The 15,454-nt window shown below is 50.8% G+C and overlaps 1 protein-coding gene across 1 annotated transcript; it reads right to left on the bottom strand.

Annotated features, from left to right (window-relative positions):
• Positions 1-283: 283 nt before the first annotated feature.
• HSPB8 (heat shock protein family B (small) member 8) lies at positions 284-14,858 on the bottom strand. Its single transcript, XM_084764831.1, has 3 exons — positions 14,028-14,858; positions 7,510-7,573; positions 284-1,316 (listed from the first exon to the last, which is right to left on the bottom strand). The coding sequence occupies exons 1-3, from the start codon at positions 14,392-14,394 to the stop codon at positions 1,157-1,159; spliced, it is 591 nt and encodes a 196-aa protein (XP_084620957.1). The 5' UTR covers positions 14,395-14,858; the 3' UTR covers positions 284-1,156.
• Between the last annotated feature and the right edge of the window lie 596 nt (positions 14,859-15,454).

Below are 15,454 nucleotides of genomic sequence, written 5' to 3'. Positions count from 1 at the left end.
AGGACAGACCATGACCATGTAAGAGGACAGACCATGACCATGTAGTCATCACAAAGGGCAGAGGAGAAATACGGACACGAGAGCTGCGGACACAGCTCAGCGGGGAACACCTCCACTTTGTGTGGAGTTGGCTGGAAGCGTTTATACTGTCCAGCCCGCTAGTCACTCAGGAATCGTCACTTGAAGCCATTACACTCCTGATAGTGTGTATTCTACTTCTTGTTATTTAGTATTTAGTTTCCTGTTAAATGTAGCTTCTCGTTAAATGAAGCACACTAGGCTAAGAACATCAGCTCCTTTATTGTTGTCATTATTATTATTTACTGTTATTAGCCCCCCTCCCTTAAACACCAGCACAATTCACACAACAAAGACACACACATCCCCCCCCCCCCCCACATACACGATACCACTAGCCTGCACGTCAGGCTGCCCGGCCTTTGCTTGGTTCCTGGTGGAGCTGCTTGAGCTCTCTGTAAAAATCTGACTTGGACACAGGGGACACAAAAAAGGGCGACCTAAGCCAGAGAATTAACTGAGGGGCTCCCAGAGTCCTTGGTGTTGATAGTTTTGAGAGCCATTGGGGTCATGTTGCATATATCTGGGTAAGGGGCAAAAGGCACTGTTTTGTGTGGCTGATGGATAAATCCCATATGAGGACATAAGACCTGCCTATAACCTCTCCTAGGCAAAGAGATTAGAAACACACTGGGGTGAGCCAGTGAGCCCCATCAACTAAACCACATATTAAGTGGAGAGGCCTAGAGCAGGGATCTGGGGGATGGGAAGGTCCCCAGAGAAAATCAGCTCTTGCGTTAGCCGCAAGGTAAAAAATGTAACACGAAACATTCAGTCCCCATTCGCTTGTTTTGCAGCTATAGCCTGTGTGGCGTCTTCATCCGAACAAGGCGAAGAGCAACCTCCCAGTCCTTTGACCTAACGCAACCAAGCAAGGCTCGCCCATTGCGCATCACCCACTGTGGAGAAACCTATTACTACGTTATCCAGAGACTCTGTGGTCGCTCCGTTCTCCCTCCCATCCCCCAACGTCAAGTCGCCTGCCTTAAATCCGAGTGCTGCTAAAGTAGTGTGCCCTCAAATCAGAGAATCCCTGGGACTGGGGGGACAGGAACAAAGAAGGACCAAGGCTGAAGTCTTAGGAGCAGGTGACTTCCTGGTTGTCTTGAGGAAGCTCGTTGCTGAAGCTGCTCTCTCCAAAGGGTGAGTAAGGAGGGACCTGGGGAGCCTCGATGATCAGCAGACCCTCTGGGGAAAGAGAGGCAAACACCGTCGCCGGATCCACTTCCGCAGGAAGCCTAGGAGGACAAAACACATGAGCACTGTTTTTTTAATATAGCTGAGACTATTGTGTCCATTGGAAAGAAAATATTCATTTGCATGCGTGTATGGTGTGAGTACGTGTGTGCATGTGAGCGCATGTGTATTGTCCACCATTAGAGCTTGGTGTCAGGCATCTTCCCCGCCCCTCCCCCGATCGTTCGCCATCTTGTTTGAGGCAGGGTCTCTCACTAAACCTGGAGTCTGTTGTGTTAGTGAGGGCTAATTAGCCAGTGAGCTTCATGGATCCACCTGGTACCCCCGTCTTTCCTCCTCTGGTTACAGATGTGTGCTGCCACACCTGGCTTTTATGAAGGTGTCCGGATCTGAATTTGGGCCTCATGTTGCCATCTTTTAAGGGTCTAACTCAGTGAATAACAGGAGTCTAAGCTTCCGTTTCACAGATCATGTGACTTGGGAGGAGAAGTAGGGGGGAGTCAGATAGGAAGTCAGAAAGCATCAAAGATGGGACCTCTGTTGTCAAATGGCTCTCCTACTTTTCATAAGGATTTGGGAGGTGGGAGGACACACAGTCCCATGTAGCCCAGGCTGGCTTTATGACCTTAACTCCTGGACCTCCTGAGGGACGTGTCATCACACCCAGTTCTAAGGATTAAAATATTTTTCCTTTATTATCTGGAGTGAATGAAGCTGCCTGGTATGACTTCTTCTTTAACAAACTTGAAGCTGTGATGACGTGTTGATGCCATTATTATTGAGGGTACGAAAACCCATGACCCGCTGAGCGTTTTCAACGTTCCGGGGCTATCTCACATGCAGTGGCTAAGAATCCCACCAAGAAGGTTCTGTTACTGTCTCCTCTTTACAGACAACGATGCTGAGACTCTGGGGTAGTTAGTTGATTGGCTCAAGGCTACACACTTGGCACAGACTCAGATAGACTCAGAACTGAAATCCTGGGCTCCAAATAGCATGTTCTCCCCCCTCCCCTGGCACCACTCACGTAAGGAAAGGACAGAGAAGCCAGGAGCTTCGGTCACCATAGGCCTTCCCGCAGGGCACACTACCTCTGCCTATTGTACATGCAGGGAGTGATCTGCCCACCCCAGATTGTGAGCAGCATTGGGGGGCGGGAGGTGGGGAGTCATTTCCGGTCTTCAGAAGCCCAAAGCCCCATGAGCCACATCCACCCAAAGCCACCATGCCAAATCGGAACTATTAAGATCAACAAAGGTGCTCAGGAGGGCTCGGATAGCTGCCAAGCCAAACTTGGGAAGCAGGAAGACAAAGCCTTGCAGCGGGCCTCTCTCCCACTGCCCCTCCCACTGCCCAGGGATGGGCCAATTCTCTTTAACCATTTGCGAGTCAGCGGACACCTGTTGCAATACCGTGAAGCAGACCTGTCTTACATTATGAAGCTTCCCCAACCATCAGCATGAGCTGCTGACCTGGCTTCAATGGTCCTACTTCCTAGTGTCCTGGGGTCAGTTGGACATTGGGAGGATGCCTTGAAGTCACTGGCCCTGCCTGTTGGTACCCTGACCGTGGTAGGTATTTAAAGGCAAGTTGCCCAGATATGAAACAGAGCCTCAAAGACCTTCCTGATGGCCCAGAAGGATGAATTTTTACTAGGGAGAAACCGCCTAGAGACAGTGGGGGGTCTCTCAGCAGTAAGCTGCAAAAAGGTTAAGCTCTTCCCCAGGCTTTCATTTGCATCTGAATGACGGCCCCCCACTGAGTGTTAAATGCCCTACACACCTCTAGGGCCCTTCACTAACAGTTTTCCCTTTCAGGAGCTGACTTGAAACTTGGGCCCCTGGGTATCTGACCTTAACTAGTTAGAACTGGGCCAGAGTTAGCATCTCTGAGTTTATTTTCCTCACAGGTGCCTTCGTTCGGGATTCGGGTTAGTGGTGAAAATTTAACTTTATTGAAAGTGAGCCGATCTTAGCGGTTGGAAAAGCCTTAAGCTGGTGACGATGGGACAGAAATGGGAGTTCATGAGTCTAAGAACGGAAGGATGGTGTGTGAACGCTGTGATCTGAGCCCCTTTAATCCAGGGCTGTAATGGTGGAGAGAGGCCTGTGTTCAGAGTCTATCTCTTTTCTTTTAGAGACAGTTGTAATGACAGATCAAATTGTGTGTGTGTGTGTGTGTGTGTGTGTGTGTGTCTTCATGTGGCTTTGATCACATGTGTGTACACAAGCATGTGGAGGTCAGGAGTCAACCATGTGTATTGCTCCTCAGGAACTTCCCAGTTTTTATTATTATTATTATTATTGTTATTATTAATCATCGACGGGATCTACTATGGGATCTGGGACTCCCTGATTAGGCTAGGCTGTTTGGTCAGCAAATCCCAGGGGAACCTCATGCCTTTGCCTCCCTTCGCCCAGGATTATGAACACACTGCGGTTTCTTCATGGGCTCTGGCGTGGGTCCTCTTGTGTGGCAAGCACTGAATTGACTGAGCTCCCTCTCCGGATCCCACCTAACTCGTTCATCTCGGCCACATCCTACTCTCTTCCTTGAAGAGCTTGGTTATTTTAGCATCCACAGAGAAGCGAAACGCCGCAGCGTTGCCCTTCTTCCGGCGTCTTGTCTGTATCACTTAGCCTTATGTTCCCCAGCTTTGCCAACATGGTCAGATTTCTCCTCTCTTATTCCAGGCCTTCTAATAGTCTATACTGTACCAGAGCTTTAATTCTATCACCCACCCTTTCAAACTTCAACTCCTTCATGGACAAGGCTAGTTTACTAATCTGACTCAATGGGATTCTTCTAGTGATTAAATAGGATTAAGCCTGTAGACCTCATAATGCAGCCCCTGGCATGTCACAGATGTCAACCAAGGGTTGACCAGATAGATACCTGGGGAGATGTGAGACCAGGAGAACAACATGTGCTGTGCTGAGCATCCTCCCTGCTCGCTTCCTGCATCCTGTTTCCTGTTTCCTCCTCCAAGCTGGGGGCAAAAACCGGCCCTGCCTCCAACCTATTAGGCACCTCCAAAACCTCTTTTACCCATCACAGTCCTCTGGAATGCACATCCAAGCCTAAGGCATTTTCTGTAGCATTCTGCATAGATGGGGTTCTCGAAGGACCCCAGACTTGGCTAAAGAAATACTTCTGTGCTCTGTAGACTGGGGCTTCTCCTGGGAAAGGCAACCAGGTTTCCGGAGCCTGCCCAGTCTCTAGCCCTATGCCTTCATGTCTCCCATCTGCCAGAGCCATGACTCTGTCCCTGAGGAGTCTTAATAATATTAGTCCCCACGCCCAAACACTTTACCCCGTCCCTCTAATTAGGTAGCCCCATGTGCAATGGGATGCAAGCTCAGAGTAAGCGACCCAAGTCTCTCTAACTGACTCATTAACTTTATCTTAATATGGGGGTTCTCTATACCAGGACTAAGAGTCAAAATACTGAAAAAGTAAGTGGCACAGCTGGGCACTGACCATTTACAATGGATGGATGCATGGCTGGGCTGATGGAGGAAGACCCTGGGGACCTCCAGTCATTGGGATGGAAGGAGGTTTGGTTGGCCCCAGGGACACTGAGTGAGGCTCAGTCTTGGTTGTCAACTTGTTTGGTCCTCAGAGAAGGAGGCGGCAGAGTGGATTGATTAAGTGGGGGAGGAGCCTGATGCAGGCAGCACCACCCAGTAGACTCAGCTGGGGCGTGGGGGTGGGAAGGGGGAGATGGGGTGCAGTGCCCCCAGCCTGTCAATGTGTAAACAGCTCACCCACCATTAGCTGATTAGCCATTGCTATCTTCAGCAACCTCAGGCATTTTCATCCCGTCACTTAATTCCCAGACAGCCGCTTTGCTTCTTGCGTGGCCTCTGAGGTGGGGAAATCCACGGGAAGCAGACATGTTTCCCTTTGTTTGAGACAGGGTCTCCTATGTAGCCCTAAACAGCTTATGTAGCCTAGGTCGGTCTCTAACTTTTGACACTATTCCTGTCTCAGCCTTCAGAGTTCTGGGATTACAGGTATGAACCACCATGCCCAGCTTTGGACCTCCCTCCCTCCCTCCCTCCCTCCCTCCCCTCCCTCCCTCCCTCCCTCCCCCTCCCCCTCTCTCTCTCTGTCTCTCACACCTCTCTCTCACATCTCTTTCTCTCCTCTCTCCTCTCTCTCTCTCTCTCTCTCTCTCTCTCTCTCTCTCTCTCTCACACACACACACACACACACATACACCTCTCTCTCTCTCTTTCTCTCTCTCTCTCTCTCCCTCCCTCCCTCCCTCCCTCCCCCCCTCATGCCTCCCCCCCCCCCTCGTGCTTACAGTGCAAATGCTCTTACTCTCTGCACCACTCTCATTCCCTGGACATTTGTGAAGACAATTGATTCACTCTGTCCCCTGGTGGATCTTTCCTTCAGCTCTGCCCTGTTTGTGATTCTGTCCTGAGTCTGGGTCTGAGCCTCTGGAAGTGCATGTCCGGGCTCTCCCTTCCATGTTGCTCAGTTCTGTTTGATCTGGAGGCTGAGCTGGGGAAGAGGTGAAGGTCACGGATTCAGGCCAGCCAGTGAATGTAAGAAGAAACGGGCTGGTAGTTGCCTTATCAGGAAGTTTCCAAGGGCTCCCAAGAATCATGAGGACTGTTGGGGGTGGGGTCAGGGAAGAAGAGCACAAGCCTGTGGGGTCTGAGATGCAGACTCACGGCCAACGATGAAAGACACCTCAGAATTCAGCTGGTGCCATTATTTCTGCCACAGGACATCTTTGCCAGGGCTGGTGTGGAGCTCAGACACAATCATGAACAAACTGCCAGTACGAGGCCCCCTAGGAACCTCTGCCATTGCCTGCAAGGATACTGAAGTAGTATCCCTTTAACAGAGGAGGAAAGGTCAGAGACCTGTTTGGGGGCCCATGATAAATCCTTACTACTGGCCCTTTATTTTGTTTTTGTTTTTCAAGACAGGGTTTCTCTGTGTAGCCTTGGCTGTCCTGGACTCACTTTGTAGACCTGGCTGGCCTCGAAAGCACAGTGATCCCACCTGCCTCTGCCTCCCAAGTGAGTGCTGGGATTAAAGGTGTGTGCCTGGCCTGTGCCCTTTCATCTACAGGAAATTTACTTTCTCCAGAATACACGGAGGGTGGTTTGCAATACACCCTCTTCCTGTTGTATATCTTCAGTGCAGAGGTCGAGGTGGTGATGGCTGAGAAAGACCTCAGGGCCAGAAATACACCTAGTAAGTGATGCTGATCAGAAAGACAGCGTGACAGGCACCTGAGCCTCTAATGCAGCCAGCATCCTCCACTGAGCCTTCTCTCCCTACGGGGACTGCCAGTTAGGGCACTTGGCCATGCTTCATCAGTTCAGCTTGGTTGCCTGCTTACTGCTCTCACAAGGCAGAAGCTAACAAGATTCCCTCGCTTAAGGCACACTGGTGCTTCCTTTAGAGACGTGTCTCAGCCTCCAAAGCTCCGTGGCTGGTAAGAGTGATCTCAGGGAACCAGACAGCAGTTTTAATCAATCTTTCAAGGCATGTAGGGATTGTCTTAGCTGTAGTAGAAGGTAGCCAATCAGAGGGAGCGTAGAGATGGCTCAGTGAGCAAGACTGCTGGCTGTGCAAGCATGAAGATCTGAGTTCAAATTCCCAGCAGGGGTGGCAATGTATGCTTCCCACCCCAGTGCTGTGGGAGACAGACTGGCATGGGCTTTTTGGCTACTAGCCCAGTACCAGGTTCAGTGAGAGACCCTGTCTCAAGGGAATAAGGTGGGGGAGCAATAGAGCAGGGTACCCTACATCTGCCTCTGGCATCTATGAGCACAAGAGTTGATGAACTCCATAACATGTACATGTGCATCATACACACACACACACACACACACACACACACACACACACACACACACGATCCTATTAGAGTAACTAGGAGGTCGGAGGTACGTGGGTCTCACTTTGATGGTGATACGCTCTGTCTATGCCTTCTGGGTAGTCAAGCATTACGGTTCTCAGTGTAAGATGGATGAATCGTTTTGCTTTTCTGTTCCCTGATGGGGTCAATGCCCTCCTCACAGGGCACTGAGCTGATGAGATGACACTCTAACCCCCTATTTGAGGTGCCCTATTGCAGGTTTACTCTGACAGCTTCTCCCCTTTAGGTATGAGAGTTCGATTCCTTGCCCAGGTGTGTCTCCCAAGAAGGTTGAGTTCCGCCTGCAATGCCTGTCCCTTGGTCCACCCTGCAAGGCTACTTACTGTATTTTCTTGGTAAAGTTCTTGGAGACAATACCGCCTTCCTGCTGCTTCTCTTCATGCTTGCCTGGAAGACAAAGAGCATCACCATGTGTTAGAATCTGCATCCCTTGAGCATTGTTCAGGATATGGGGCTTGAATTCAAATCTTGCTGTGCTCCTGTATTCCTATGTGGCGTAGTGGTGGTGTGGAGTTTGGGCTTTGAGCCTCTGGACTTTGTTTGGCATATAGACTCAACGCCACCTCCCAGGCTGGCTGAAGATGAGCTAATATAGTTGGCAGGAAAGAGGACTTTGAAGATGGTTTGCTCAGCTGGGACACCTGTTCCCTAGCTTCCAGCCTCCCACTTAACCCCTACCCAGTAGCCTGCCTGCACGTTCCCAGAGACAGCATCACAGATCCATCAAGGAGGTAGGAGGAAGCCACAGGTGGGGCTTCTTGGCCACCTGGCCTCCTTCCCTGGCTCTGCAGAACAGCTTCTTTCTCCTGTTGTTACTGAAGTGGAGACTGAGGTCCCAGAGTGGGTTCAAGGCCCCCCAGAAAGTGCATGGTTGCTCTGGGCTTGGATCAGTTCTCACTGGATCAGGGCCAAATGCTGTGGCCTCTTGCCCCTCTGTCCTCAGATTTGTAGTGAGCCTTCTGTGACACCTTGAAAGGACAGGCTGGAAATAATGCTTCCAACTTGCTGGACACGCCCAGCCTCTCCTAAGTGGGGGTGGGGGGGTTCCTCAGAAACAGAGTGTAGGTTTCTACCAGCCTCTCCTCCATAGGAGTCCTCCTCTCAATTATTGAAATTGGAAAGATGAAATTACAGGAAGTCTGGGGACCAAGCTGGCTTTTACACTGCAATTCACACAGCAAATTGTAATCTTTTCAACTCTCCTCCTCCTCTTCCTCCTCCTTTTAAAGTAGAGTGTCTTCAATTTCTCTTTAAACAAACAGGATTAGTGCCTGGCTCAGCCATCCTGTGCACCTGTCCTCTGCATTTCCCACTCGGTTTCAAAGCCACATTCCAGAGCCCAGGCGCCACATTCACGTGCAGGAGGCCTTCCTGGGAGCTTCAGAAAACAAACTATAAATACCCAGGGGGATTCCAGTACTGTTCAGAGGTCCAAATTGTCTTAAACTCATCATTTACAGGTGATTGCATGAGTTATTCTTTGTACCATTAATCATTCCTTTAATAGCACTTTCTGATTACAAGATAATGCATATGTATCTTAGGAAGTGTAGGAAATAAATGTATAAAAAGCACAATCACCCATAGTCCCGTTCCCCCAGAGGCCGTCATGAATAAAGTGTTTACGTCTCCAGATATAAAAGAATGTTCTTAGAAACGTATGGGTTTTCTAGAATACAGTCATACATCAGACATTGTACCAAAGGGATTGCTCTGTGCACTGGCTGGAAATCTGTTCTCATCAGACTAAGACATCATGATTGCTTTTCCATTTTCCCCAAATACTCTTTAATAGATTGTGTGTGTGTGTACACGCGCGCGCGCACGCACCCAAAAGCATGTGCAGGCTGAGGGGTGCAGGATAATGTTGACTTTCTTATTTGCTTATCTATCTTATTGTTTTATTGCATTTTAATTTATTTATCTTGTGTGCTTGGTATGGGTCACATGCCACGGAGATCAGAGGACAGCTTGCAGGAGTCAGTTCATCCCTACCTTGTGAGCCTCCCCATCCCCCACCCCACCCCCACCCCCCAGGGGTGTCATTGAATGTAGATGGTGCTTTTTAATCTGCTGAGCCATCTTGATGGGGGCCTCCACCTTAGAATTTGAGGCAGGGTCTCTCACAGAACCTGGAGCTCACCAATTGGTCTACCCTGGCTGGTCAGATAGTACCCAGAATCCTCCTGCCTTTGCCTCCCCAGTGCTCAGGCTGCTGTGGGTTTATGTGCTTAGCTTTTATGTGGGTTCCAAGGATTGGAACTTGGGACCTTTTAACTTTTAACGGCTGCATAATATTCCACTCCAAGACTCCATAATGGTTTATGTGGCCCGCCTTTTACTTTTCTGCACTGACGAGGCTTCCAACAATGGGAGCCTCCTCTCTGCATGAAAATTTCTCGCAGCTAGACCTTCACACCAAGCCTAATGACTTCGGGGATTTGAGCCAAGCTTGCGACCTTCTAAAGGCCTGACCTACATTGCTGCACAGTCCTTAGGAAAACCATACTCTTTGTTCTCCCACTAGAAGGAGGAAAGGTATACTGGCCGGAATCCACTTCTAAATGGCACTGTCCGGACGCCGGAACTCTCTGTTCTGTGGATGTGCCGTCAGTCGAGAGGTCATTCTGTTCAACTCTGTGACAGTCAACTGCCCTGCGCTAGCCTGGGCCTGTGGTCACAAGAGCGTGGTCTGCTCTCTGGTCCCCTCCCTGAGGCCTGGGCCTCCGAGGAGCCTGCTTCTCCTGGGGATGGGCCAGGGCCTCTGACTCAGCTCTTCTTCACCCTGCCCTCCTTCTGCTGGCCTCGTAAGTGCTAGAGGCGACGGTGAAGATAATGAAGGAGAGACAGCTCAGCAGACATGATCAACTCACAGCCTCTGAATTTACTCTTCTCCACTCTGTCTACCAGGCTGCTGTTTTGCATCTGTTCAATAGATGACGTGAGATGGTCAATGCTTTGTAATAGAGTCAGTGTGGTGTGGGATAATTTTGCCTAACAGTAGGTCAGTTTCAGAGAGGCAGGGCTCCGCCATAACATTTGGTAGGTCAGGCGCACTGGCTGTATCTTCAACTTGGGTTCCTTTGCATTTATGATGGGGTCTGTGGAGCCCTCATTCCACAGTAAGCTGAGGGGCGCCTGTGTAGTCTGGACTCAGCGTCAGTCTCTGTTCCCAGCAGCTTACTTATGGCAACTCCTATAAGCAGGGACTCTGTTAACCACCACTGTGTGGACTGAGAAGCTGAGACACAGAGAGGTTTGGTAAATCTGTAGCCACACACCCCCACCCCCAACACAGACTGGTCAGGTGATGTGCCTGAGGCCAAATACCTCACAAGTGATGGAGCAAAGATTCAGAAGTGAAGAGTGGGAGAGTCCCGAGAGCCAGATGTCAAGCCTTGTTTAGAAATTTCCTGACTCCGTCCTACCCTTCTCTGGGCCTCTACTTATTCTTCTCTAAACTGCTGTGAAAACTACCTAACTGGAGCACCAGGCAAAGCAATGGAGTGAGCCACACAGCCCTTGCAAACCTCGAGTGTGAACCCTGTTGTTCATGTTGATGACTGGGTATGTGGGGCTCCTCAGATGTCTACAGATCGTTGGCCATGCTCTGAAAACGGGGTGCAGGCTAGGGGGAGGGAGGGAGGGTCTCTGAGCAAGAAAGACTCCAAGAATAAAAGGCGGGTCATCCTGGTACTTCATTTGCATGTCATTTGCATGCATACGCGTCTTCATTTATTATCTTGCTTTCTTATACTATCGAAATGCTTTGTTTTTGTGCATAGAAGGAAGAGAAGATGACTGTACAGAAAGGTCTTCTCTGCCATTCCAGAACAGCACAGCTGTGATGTCTCTCCATGCCCTAGAACACTGGTCTGTGTATGATCTGTGCATTAGTGTGTGTGTGTGTGTGTGTGTGTGTGTGTGTGTGTGTGTGTGTGCTGTGTGCGCGCGCGCATGTGGTGTTAACGTGATCAGACCCATCAAAGAAAGGTGTTGTTGCCAGGCAGGGCAGAGGTCATGGGACCGAGACAAAAACCTTTCCAGGCTTTATTTCCTTAGTCAAAGCTTGCCCCAGTAACCCTTGGAGAGATCATTCTTGGCTGGAGGCTGCAGGGTAGGGGTCGGGGAAGGTGACGCACGCGTGATGGAGATCATGAACCCACGGTTTCCAAACACCTCCCTGGAACGAGGTATTCACACACACACACATGCTCAGATCAGAAAGGGCTGTGCCTCAGATCTGTAAACCGAATGGACAAGGGTGCAAGGGGAGGCTACGAGAAGCCCTGCAACCAGGAGGCGGCTTTAGTCACGGTTTTGGCTCATCCGCCATCATCAAAAACTCACAATAGCCTTTCCTCCATTCCCCAGACACCAGGAAGCAGATCTGGCTCAACCCGTTTCTTTCTTAGAGGAGCCTTGGAGCAGGGGGTGGAAGGATGGGGGTGGGGCGTCTAAGCAGGTTCCCAGTCAGAGGCAGAATCAGCCAAGGAACCTCCAGGCGGGCCTGGTTTTAAATATTAGACACCGCCAAGGAGGAAGCAGGTGGTTGGTCACGCTGGTGAGTTAGACTCCCTAGCACTCAGTTTCACTCTCTGTAAAATGGGTAGGGGTGGCGTTACAAACCTACCCACACTCCCCCAAAAAACCACTGTGAGTAGCCAGTAAGCCAGCCTACCTGGACTGGCCTAAACTGCTTGTGGGAGGACAGGTTCTTATCCACAGTGTAGCTGGGACACTGGCTCTGTTCCCCAGCTTCCCTTTTGTGGTTGTGTTTGCAGGGAGCCCCAGAGTCCTTAAACCCCTTTCATGGAAGAAAGCTTTTGCGCGCACTCCCAGTGGGTCTGGAGTCTGTATATGTGCAGGGTTCATCTTTTGTCTTAGTTTCCAGTGTTCCCATTTCACAGACGGAGACATCGAGGCTCCGTGACACACCCCAGGCCCCCAGATCATTATGGCCCTTGGCTGAGATCTCAGCTTGTGGTTGCCAAGCTCCACCTGCTAAGGAGGTACCTTCAAATGAGCATGAAGACACGACTGCAGGGCGTGGGCGGTCTGGAAGCCTCTGGATTAAACACCCATAATTAAAACAGAACAAAGGCAGGGTGATGATGAGCTCAGTCTGCAGGATGCGCCATTAACTCCATTTTACAAGTCATTCTGGATATGTTGTCTGCGTTTACTACATCTTCCCATTAGCCGTGTGTAACAGGAATGATCAAATTCCCCCGCTTCACAAACGGGGAAACTGAGGCTCAGAGCAGTGAAAAGACCTCCTAGTTTGCAACCATTTGGCTACCACATAGTAGGGCTGGAATTTGAACCCAGGGTTCAAAAGGCATTTATCATTTATTACTGCTGGGACCTCCGCCACGTGCCCACACTATGGCCATCGCTGCGCTGCCGTTCACAAAGACAAACTGTTGACATCCCAGGCACCATCTGGGACTCTGCCATATAGATATGTTGGAAGCTCCCACAATCTATCCTGAGGACCCATGGGGACCTCGATGCCCAGAAAAAAGGAACAAGATAGCCAAAATAAATACATAAATAAATAACCTGTTAGTGAGTGGCAGAACCAGTGTTGGCTTACCAACCAATGCCCAGAGCCCACCCACACCCTCTTCAGCACGTGCCCTCGTGTGCCTGCCCCACCACACCCACACCCACAGCATTTGATGTTTACAGTTCCACTCCCGCACCCCCCCCCCCACCAACCCCGCCTCTCCTTGAACACTGCTGGGGCTTGTCCCTGCACTGCCAGTGCTTACGGCAGGGCTGTTATTGATTTTTCTGGCTGTCAGGTTTCTGCCAAGAACAAGCTCTTTTTAATGGCCTGTTAATTGGGAGGGAGGCAGAAGAAAGCTTTGCTGAGGCCTAAGCTTACCAGGGGCCAAGCTTTCCGTCTCCTCCATCTTCCCCCCTCCCCTTTTGTATTCTTTCTCCCAGAGTGCAATGGGGGCAAGGAAAGCCCTGGGCCTATCGCTGTGGCCAGGCCTAAGCTCTGCCCTGGTCCATTTGCTGACTCATTGTATGACCCAGGCCAAGGCCTCCTCAGCTGCAAATTGAGAATAGACAGCCGTGGGATGAAGGACGGAAGGAAATTGATTTTTAAGTGTTTTTATTGTGGTTGGGCGGTGGTAGTGGTGGTGGTAGTGGTGGTGATGAGGTTATTTTGTTGTGGGTTTTTTGATTGAAATATTTTTTATTTTAGCTTATAAACTTGGCTTAAATGAATAATAACTATTTGTCTTCCATCTCTCAACTCCTAAGGCAGCCTGGGTTTGAACTCTTTGCTACCTTGAGCAAATAATGTTAACTTGTCTGTCCTAAAGTCCAAAGAGGGGAGAGATGGACACACAAGCCACATCCTCTGCCTGGCGGACAGCTCTTCACCAAGGTTAGGAGCTGCGTTGCTCACACCCTCAGTTTTCTCGTCCAGTGATAGCATGGCGACTCAGCACTAGAGCCTGCCTGCCTGCCCCTCTAGCCCCTGTGTCCCTCCGTGGCTCTGGAGTGTGGCAACCCCTCTTTCTGTGTCTTCAGAAGTCCTAAATGCATTCCTTACATTAAATTGGCCACCTCAAAATGTCCAGCCTGGCTTCTGCCAGTTCTCAGGACCTCAGCTAGTGGGTCACATTCAGACTCTTTTGACAGTCACCCATTGGGAAGTACTCACTGTCTCTAAAGATAACATTGTGGGTTGCATTCCTGAGCTCTGAAGTCACCTGTGCCATGTTGTCTGTCACAGGTCTCTTCCACTGAAGTTCTTTCTGGGCTGAGCCCACGCGCGCGCACACACACGGATGCCCTACCCTGTCAGCCCCTCACTCACCTGACACTTCCACGTATCCATCCTTGGTCTTTACCATCAGCTCTTCCGGCTTGAAGCTGTGCACATTGACACACACTTTCCAGGGCTCCCCAGGGAAGGGTGGGGGGTTCCTGCCCTCAGCAGGCACACCAAACCTGGCTGTGGCTGTAGGCCCTCGGGGCACCATGCCGGACCTCAGGGTTCCGGGCCAGGCAGAGGAGAGCCGAGGCAAAGCCCACTCAGGCCAAGGGGCTGTCAAGTCATCTGGGAAAGGGTCCATGCCAAAGCCATCGTCCAGCAGGCGGGAAGAGAGCGGTGAGTCCCGGAAGGGGTCCCGGCGCAAGCGGCTTGGGTAGGGGCACGGGAACGGCAATTGCCCGTCAGCCATGGTGTCTGCTGAGCTTAGAGAGGAAACAGAGGCTCAGAGAGACAGAGCCACCTACCCAAAGGTGATGTGGCTTGAGGTGGTTTTCAGAGTTTAGTCCTCCACTTCAGAAAATGATGATCTTCTCTTAGCCACAAGCCCAACCATGGAGCTGGGGTCCTGGCTCACAAAGGGGACTCCCTCTAAGCGGGCCCAGGAGAATCGCAGAGGGCCTCTCTCTCTCTCTGTCCCACCGTACCAGGCTGTCAGCCAGCCACTGTCCTCCCAGGCTGTACAGGCTCCCAGCCAAAGCCTGCTGAAGTCTTGAGCACAGCCAGGAGTTTAATAAACCTCGGGGACGCGCGCCTAGAAACTTCTCCTGGCTTCTGGGCTGGAAGCCTTCTATTTATTTGCTGCTGGGGGCTGGGGGCGGGTTTTGCAAGCGCCTCCTGTCACAGGAGTATTCAAAGGTGATGAACCAGCCCCTGAGAATCCGCTGAGAGAACAACTGGGTTCTGGGAGGGGGTGGGGAGCTGGGAGGGGCCGTGGCGTCGGAGCCCGGCCAGCCTCTCAGGCACTCTCTCCTCCCCCTCCTCTGCCCCGCCCCGCCCTCCCTCTGCCTCCAGCAGCGTCCACTCCAGGCACTAGTGTCCTGCAGGGCACTAAAGCCAGACTATTAATAACCCTCCGCCTGGCTGAGGGCTCAGGTCACACTCTGGAAATACCATCCTCAGAGCATGTTCTATCTTGCCTCCCACCCTGGGGACCCGCTCATTGGATTGAGAAGTCAATGGAACCGCCACTTACAGTATGGTCTTACAGCCTCAGACGGCTGAGAACGATTAACAGCAACAAACCATGATTTTTTAAAAAAATGACACAAGTTATTTAAAGAAGGACATTGTCAAGCAGAGAGTCTATTGGGATGGGTAGATCTTGGGGTGAGAAAAGAGATTGGGCTTAACTCCCAACACAGCCAGAGCCATTTGGGGGTTTATGGCTTGGAGGCAGAATAGGGGGTCAACGGATGGGGAAACGACTGAGGGAATTAGAGGGAATTCCGGATAAACTGATCTAACTGGAT

This window comes from Acomys minous (assembly GCF_964271855.1).
Source record: "Acomys minous genome assembly, chromosome: 16".
Classification (NCBI taxonomy): domain Eukaryota; kingdom Metazoa; phylum Chordata; class Mammalia; order Rodentia; family Muridae; genus Acomys; species Acomys minous.
The sequence above is the reverse complement of the archived record's forward strand: the minus strand, read 5'-3'. Positions and strand labels throughout refer to the sequence as shown.

Bases quoted from the DNA above. Each gene is read 5' to 3' on its own strand.
- HSPB8 (XM_084764831.1), bottom strand. From the start codon at position 14,394: ATGGCTGACGGGCAATTGCCGTTCCCGTGCCCCTACCCAAGCCGCTTG. The intron at 7,574-14,027 runs GTGAGTGAGGGG...TTTGTCTTCCAG, and splicing joins TGGATACGTGGAAGTGTCAG to GCAAGCATGAAGAGAAGCAG. The intron at 1,317-7,509 runs GTAAGTAGCCTT...TTGTCCTCCTAG, and splicing joins AACTTTACCAAGAAAATACA to GCTTCCTGCGGAAGTGGATC.